Genomic DNA, 7,187 nt, shown 5'->3' with positions numbered 1-7,187 from the left:
AGACTGGAGTTATGCAGCCGCCAGCCCAGGGATGCTGCTGGGAGTTACCAGCAGCTGGAAGAGGAAGAATTCTCTTCTAGAGTCGGCGGGAGTGGGGTCCCGCTGACACCTTCAGTTTGAATTTTCAACCTCCATAATTATGAGGAAATAGATTTTTTTAAAATTTTTTAAAATTGATTTTTAGAGCGAGAAGAAGGGAGAGAAACACCGATGTGAGAACAAAGCACGCCCCCGACCAGGGATGGAGCCCGCACACTGGGCATGTGCCCGACCAGGAGCTGAACCAGCAGCCTTTCGGTGCGTGGGACGATGCCCAACAGAGCCACACCGGCCAAGGTGAGAATAAATTTTTGTCTCAACGCATCCACTTTGTGGTAATTTTCTGTGGAAACTAATACAACGATAAAGATAAATCCACAGAATCAAAAAATGCAATGAATCCCCAGAAAAATACACCAAAAAGGGGGGGGGGGGAGAAAACTACACGAAGGTCCATCCAAATCAAATGCTGAAAACTAGGGAAATCTTAAAAGCATTTTGGAAAATGAGACACACTATGTATGGAAGAACAAACACAGGAAAGCTTGGATATTTCGCATGAGAAACCACGCGAGCTGGAAGACAATAGCATGGACTCTTCAAGGTGCTGGGGGCGGGGGGGAATGTCCTACTAGAATTCTATATCCTATAAAAAGTATCCTTTAAAAATAAAGGGGAAATAAAGATTTTTCATAAACAAACAAAAGTTAAGAGAATGTGTCACCAGAAGACATTCAAGCAATGTTAAAGGAAGTTATCCAGGTGGCAGGGAAATGATACAAGATGGAAACTTACATCTAAGAAATGAAGGCTGCCCCAAATGGTAAATTTGTGACTAAGTACAAGAAGGTCAATAAAATATTTAAAACCTACAAGAATAAAGAGATGTCAGCAGGTGAGAGATTTTAACACATCTTTAGAGCAGGGAAAGTGGCTGGGGCTTTACTGATGTGGGAGCCTCGGCGAGTAGCAAGCCAGATCACCCACTAGCACTCTTGAAAGGTATGGAACAGGCAGATGTGGGAGTGAGGCTCAGAGGGAAACACGGGGGCTGATTAAAACTCAGGACCCTTGGCCCCCTCTCCAACCTTATCATGCGGGGAGATGCCCCTTTGCCCTGCACAGGACGCCATGCGGGGAGATGCCCCTTTCCCCTCCACAGGACGCCGGGGGGGTGGGGGGGGTATTCTCTGTGGAAACTGAGCCTGAGCTGCACTGGACTCAGGGACACTGGCCTGAGGACGAGGTCATGGAGTGAGCAGGGAGAGCCCAGACCCATCCCTGCCTCAGGTCCCCACCCACTGGCAGCCAGATGGCCCCATCCCACCCCTAGCAGGGGAACAGAGAAGCTGGAGACACCAAAGACCTCTGGGTACAGACATTTGGGGATCCTGCAGTAAGCAGGCCAGCTTGCCACCCAATCCCCTGACAGTAGCACCCATGCATCAGTAAGCTCCACAGCCCCATTCTTCTTTTTTTTAAAATTGATTTAAGAGAGAGAGAGAGACATGGATTTGTTGTTCTACTTATTTATGCATTCCTTGGTTGTTTCTTGTATGTGCCCTGACCGGGGACCGAACCCACAACCTTGGTGTATTGGGACGACGTTCTAACCAACTGCGCTACCCGGCCAGGATGCCCTATTCTTAAATATGCCCCACAGCCAGGGATGACTGGACATTTGAGGAAAGCTGCCAACATAAAAGAGACCCAAAAATAGGCAAATGGATTTTAAAAAAACCCAGAGGAAACACTGTCAATGCAGGAAACGGAAGAAAACTTTTTTGGAGGAAAACAGCAATTTACATCCTCAGAGAAATAGGAAAAAGATCATTGTACTCAAAAACCAGAACGGGACATCGTGACCTCCCATGACCTCTCTTCTCTCCCTGGCTTTCCTCAGGTCAGCCCTTCCTGGACAGCTGCACCTGCCCCCGTTCTCCCATCACAGGAAACAGTGCCTCATTCACTCCCTTTCCAGGTTAAAAAAACCCCAAACTCTCTTTAGCTCTTCCTTTTCTCTCACCTTTCATATCCAATCCATCGGCAAAACCTGACCGTACAGGCTCCACCTTCAAAACAGGCCCAGGGTCTTCTCAGTGTCATCCCCCCAGGCTGCCATCCTGCCTCGGGCATCCCCTCTCTCGCCTGGTGGCCTCCATGCCTCCTCACTGGTCTCTTCACTCCTCTCCTGACTCCTTCCTTAGGTCCGGTCCCCACATGGCCCATCGAGAGCAGCTACCACAATCCCTTGAAATGTTCCCCAGGTCCTTTCGCTCAAAACCTGTCCGTGGCTTCCCGTCCAATAGCCCTGGACTTGAACGCATGTGCCCACCCCCCGACCCCCGCCTCTCCTCCGGACTCCACTCCCACACACTGGCCTTCGCTGCAACCATCTTCTCCTGACGCCCAGGAGAGCCACTTCACTCCGGTCGCTGCTCAAATGTCACCTCCTTAGAAAGGCCGGCGCCGACAGCCCATCTTAAATGACAGGTGCTGTTTGTCTGGCAATTGACCCTTATCTTGCGTTAGTTCTCTTTCCACATTAAATCGCTTGTTTGTTTGTTTTTTTCATGGTCTCCCTGACCTAAACTGTAAGCCCCACAAAGGGCGTGTCCCTCTCGCTTCTGTTCAATGCTGGATGCCCAGTTCCAGGCAGCACCTGGCACATAACTGGCACTTAATAAATACGTGCGCAACAAATACACAGATGACTATAGATGAGGGCCAGGGGGAGGGGAAGGCAGTAAGTGTAAAACTGATAAACCACGGAATAGTTGTACAAGTATGCTGTTGATAACTATGGAGGTTAAAAAACACAATTCTAGAGTTCAAAGTAGTTGCCTCTGGGGAATGAGATGGGAGGTGGGGAGAGGCGGAGTGAGGACCGCGGCTTTTCATTAGAAGCCTTCTATCAACAGTTAAATATTTTAAAACACGGATATGAACTCCTTTGTCAAAAAGAAAGCACTTTAAATTATGTATATTATTTTTATAATCTTGTGTTGGCATTTCTTCATTTTCAAGGATACCAGGAGCCTCAAAAAAGTGTACCTGGCCCCTGTGGCCCTCTGAGCTGTGACTCAGAAATGTGAGTGGCCCTCCTGCTGCCCCTCCACACCAGCTCCCCACAGGGGAAGGTGAGCATGGGTTGGGCTGGGACCCTCAGGGCCCCGCCCTGGATAGGATGCTGAGCCCTGGGGTGGGACGGGGGAGGACCCACAGAGCCTGAGCTGGCTGGGGCAGTCAGGAGGCCTTCCTGTGGGGCTGCAGCTGAGCCGTCTCACCAGCCCTGCCCCAGATGCTGCTGCTAACAAGGCCCCAGGGAGCTGGCAGGGCACCCAGCCCAGCCCCAGGGCTCCAGAAGCTGCCTGCCACCTGCCCCCTCAGGTACCTCAGTTCCAGGCTCCAGAGAGCAGCTGGCACTGCCTGCAGGGCAGGGGTGCCCCTCCTCACTCCCACTCCTCAAGAGACCTACCCACACCCTCCTTAGCGTCCCCAGGGCACAGCTGTTTTCCAAGGGCCCTGCATATATCCAACCGCCCCGGCCCCAGGTGGGAGAATTCATTAATATCCTCGGCAAAGCCCTGAGCTATTTAATTGCTGGAATGAAAAGGTTTCCCATGAAACCCAACACCCGGCGCTCCCCACCAAGAGAATGGAAACTCTGAAACCCAGCAGGCCTCAGCTGGAGGCAAACGCAGGGGTCTCTCCAGCTTAAGAGCCAGGGCTCCCTGGGAGGTCCCCACTCCTGAGAGGTCCCCCCTCAGGCACACACACATGCACGTACCACAAGGATACACTCTCATACTCCTGCCACCACGCTCACAGTATGTGTGCACCCAAAGTGTGCAAGCGCATGCGTGCCAGCTGCCCTCTGGCTCTACAGGTGTCTACTCATGTGTAACACACGTGATGGCTGCCAGCATATTAGCACATGCACACCCCTCACACCCACACGCACTAGCCGGGTATATTTTCAAACTTGGTGAGCGCTAGCAGAATCCTTTTGTTAGGTGACATCTTACAAGGACACTCCAAATGTATAGACAAAGCACAGGTGCTGGAGGAGAAGGGAGATGGGCCCAGTGGGTGAGCCCTTGCCTGCGCAGTCTTTGTCCCTTTTCCCCGGCCCCCTCCCTCCTCCAGCCCCAGGGGGACAGCTGGAGTCCGGTGTGGTCACTGCTTCTCCGTTCTCCCACCGGACCATGAGGTGTAGGGACAGGTATGCCTGAGTCATTCAAGGGGGAGGGAGGCAGGATGCTGCCTCCAGCTGGGTTGAGCAGGTGGAGGTGGCATCTGCTAACTCTCCCTTCACCCTGCCTCCTCCATCCTGCCCCACGCAGCCCCTCCCCTCAACCCAGACACATTGATTTTTGGTTTCTGGGGTTTGTGGCTCTCTCCCCTGAGCTTCCCAACTCACCAGCTGTGGTGACGGCCCACACCTGAACTGCTCACTTTGGGGGCCGGGGGGAGGGGTCATAGGTGCTGGTGAACACAATAGGCACCTTGGGTGGGGCAGCCTCTGTCTGAGCATCCAGGGGCCCCACAATCCCATCTCGCCCGCCTCCAGGTCAGAAGGATGAGCGGGGGAAAGCAGGAAGGAAGACCGTGGTGGAGGCAGCCCAGGAAGAAAGATGTTTCCCTAGAATCACAGTCTGGCCCTCTCCCGAGTGCCTGTTGCCAGGGGAGGAATCCTGCTCCCCTCGGCCCTCCCACAGGGAACTATACACTCTAGCCTCCCCCTCCTACCCCCAGGGAACTCCAGAGACTTGTGACATGGCCAGCTGGCTGTGCCAACCTCAGGACTTTGCCAGCCAAGAGGGAACTGGCACACCCCAGCCCCCTCCCAACCTGGCAGGACATATGCAAAGCGGGAAACAGGGCGCCCAGCAGCCATGTACTGCTGGGTGCCAGCTAGGGGTGATCATGGACCCTTCCCTTCACCAAAAAAACACCCTCTCAGCACCTCCCATCTCCCTACCACTTCCTGCTTCCAGCCCCCAAAAGAGTTGGGGTGGACACTGAGCAAAGCCCATGAGCCTGCCATCCCATCCCCCTCTTCAGGCAGACAGCATTGCCAAGCCTGCCCACAGGAGGGCCTCTGCGGGGCTTTCTTGGAGTGAAGAAAAGGCAACTATGCCAGGCGACGACCAGGGAAACCCAGATGCTGTGCTAGAGGAATGCCTGGCTGTTTTCTGTGACAGTTTGTGCCAGGAGAACCAGAGGCCAGGGACTCCCAGCTGGAATTCCAGGAGTCTGTGGTGGTCTCGTGATGCTGGGTGGCTGCCCCCAGGCGCACCCTCTGCAGGAAATGGTAGGTTGGGCACCTTCAGCTCTCCCCAGGAGCCTGAGGCCCTGGGGACTAAGCAGGCGCATGTGGATGCAAGGGTCATTCTGGGTCAGTCCTGAAGATAAGAAACAGCCAGGGGCCTCTCCCTCCCAGACTGACTGGCACCCCCCTTCTCAGCATGCGCAGAGCCAAGGAGAGGGCCGGCCTGACTCCCTTGTGGTTGAACAAGGGTTAACCTCACCAGTGCCCTATATTCCCCTGGCCTGGATCAGACCAAGTGGTGTCCATTTCCAGGAGACACTAACTCCCCAGGGCAGGTGGGGGTTGGGCAGCGGGAGAGTGGGGATGGGGTGTGCCTGGTGCCTGGTTTCTGAGGCAGCCTGAGAGGAGGGACAGAGGAACAGGCACAGCAGCCCCAAACCACCCCGCCTGCAGCAGGTCCCAGGGCTCACCACCCCAGCCTCACCCGGTACCAGGTAGGTACCAGGCACCATCCGTCAGTCAGAGAGGCCGGGGTGAAAGAGCCTTTTCCCCTGGGGCACTTTGCCTCTCTCCAATCTCTGCAAGAAAAAGGCCGCCCACCTCTCCAGCGAAGGATGTGACTGAGGGATTCTGGAGATTCGGCCACCAGCCTCTAGCAACCCTTCAGCCCACCATCCCTCAACCACCCATCAGGACGTTCCTCTCCGCTCAGTCCTCCGTCCCTCCAGCTGTAACCTCTGCCGGAGGCTTGTCTTCTTTTGTCCTCGGGGGACAGAGGCAGAGGAGAGGTTAGGCCAGACGAGAGTGGACAGTCTGTGTCTCAGGGCCCTGCACTCGCACTGCACTTCCCCGTCCACACTCGCATCACCAGCACCGAGGCTCCCTGAGGGCAGGGCTGCTCACTTGCCCTCCCCAGGACCCCCCACTCTGACCTGGCTTTCCTTTCCAGGCCCCTCTGGCTGAAAACCACTTCCGTGATGATGGCCAAATAGAGGCACGGTCTGAGGAGCAAGTTAGAGCATCCCTGTGTAAGCGGAGGGAGGATGGAAGTGGACACCCCAACCAGCCCAGACACTTGGAGGCTCGGGTCACCCCAACCCTTCCTGGGACTGCTATGCAGAGATGGTGCTGTGCTGGGCGGGGGGCTCAGTGGTAGCCTCAGAGACACACTTTGACCTCTCCCTGCTTCTCTGTCTGGTGATGCCCTCCTCCTCCCTTGGGAAGCAGACAGCTGTTCAGACTGAACTCCCTGCGACTCAGGAAGGGACCCTCCAAGGGGGCAACTCCGGAGCAAACCACTCCCAGTCCATGGCCCCCGGACTGCAGCCAAGTCCGCAGGCCTCACCGCAGGCAACCCGGGGCAGGCGGGGCCCAGCTCTGGCTCCTGCTTCCCCACTGTGGAGGGTGACTGCCATGCCAAGAGTGCCTACCTGTGGCCTGGGGGCCGAGGGTGGAGTTGGGGACCATGTGTGACCTGTGCCTGCCTCCCTCCTGAAGAATGACCAGGAGACCCCAGATTCTTGGAAGCCACAGTCCGGCAAAAGCTGGCTGACCCATCTGTTCTCACTGACTAGCAAGAACCAGGGAGCCTGCTGTGTGTGCAGAACCTCCGATCATTCCTGTGGCCGGTGGCTCAGCTTCCTCAGAACCGAGAAGCCAGGCCCCAGCACCAGGGCAGGAGCACGCCTTTCAGCACCGGGCAAGGCCCTCGGGGCTTCCCCAGGAGGGTCCCTTTCTCCATGCCCCATTACCAAGCCGCTTCTGGGGTCTGCGGGATCCAGGGTTCTGCCCAGCCCGAGGAAAGACCAGCACTCGCCGTGAGGGCAGAGGGCACTGGGTGGGGCTGGGATGCCGGGAGTGTCACGCAGCCTGT

The 7,187-nt window shown here is 55.7% G+C and overlaps 1 protein-coding gene across 1 annotated transcript in view; it reads right to left on the bottom strand.

The window, feature by feature from the left end:
• Positions 1-6,781, bottom strand: part of ANKRD13B (ankyrin repeat domain 13B) — a 13,985-nt gene extending 7,204 nt beyond the window's left edge. The window contains 1 exon segment of the mRNA XM_015566799.1: positions 6,745-6,781. Within this exon segment, the coding sequence (XP_015422285.1) occupies positions 6,745-6,781 (37 nt within the window).
• Positions 6,782-7,187: the final 406 nt, after the last annotated feature.

The sequence above is a fragment of the Myotis davidii genome, unplaced genomic scaffold (genome assembly GCF_000327345.1).
Source record: "Myotis davidii unplaced genomic scaffold, ASM32734v1 scaffold363, whole genome shotgun sequence".
Classification (NCBI taxonomy): Eukaryota; Metazoa; Chordata; class Mammalia; order Chiroptera; family Vespertilionidae; genus Myotis; species Myotis davidii.
This window is presented reverse-complemented; position numbering and strand designations above follow the sequence as displayed.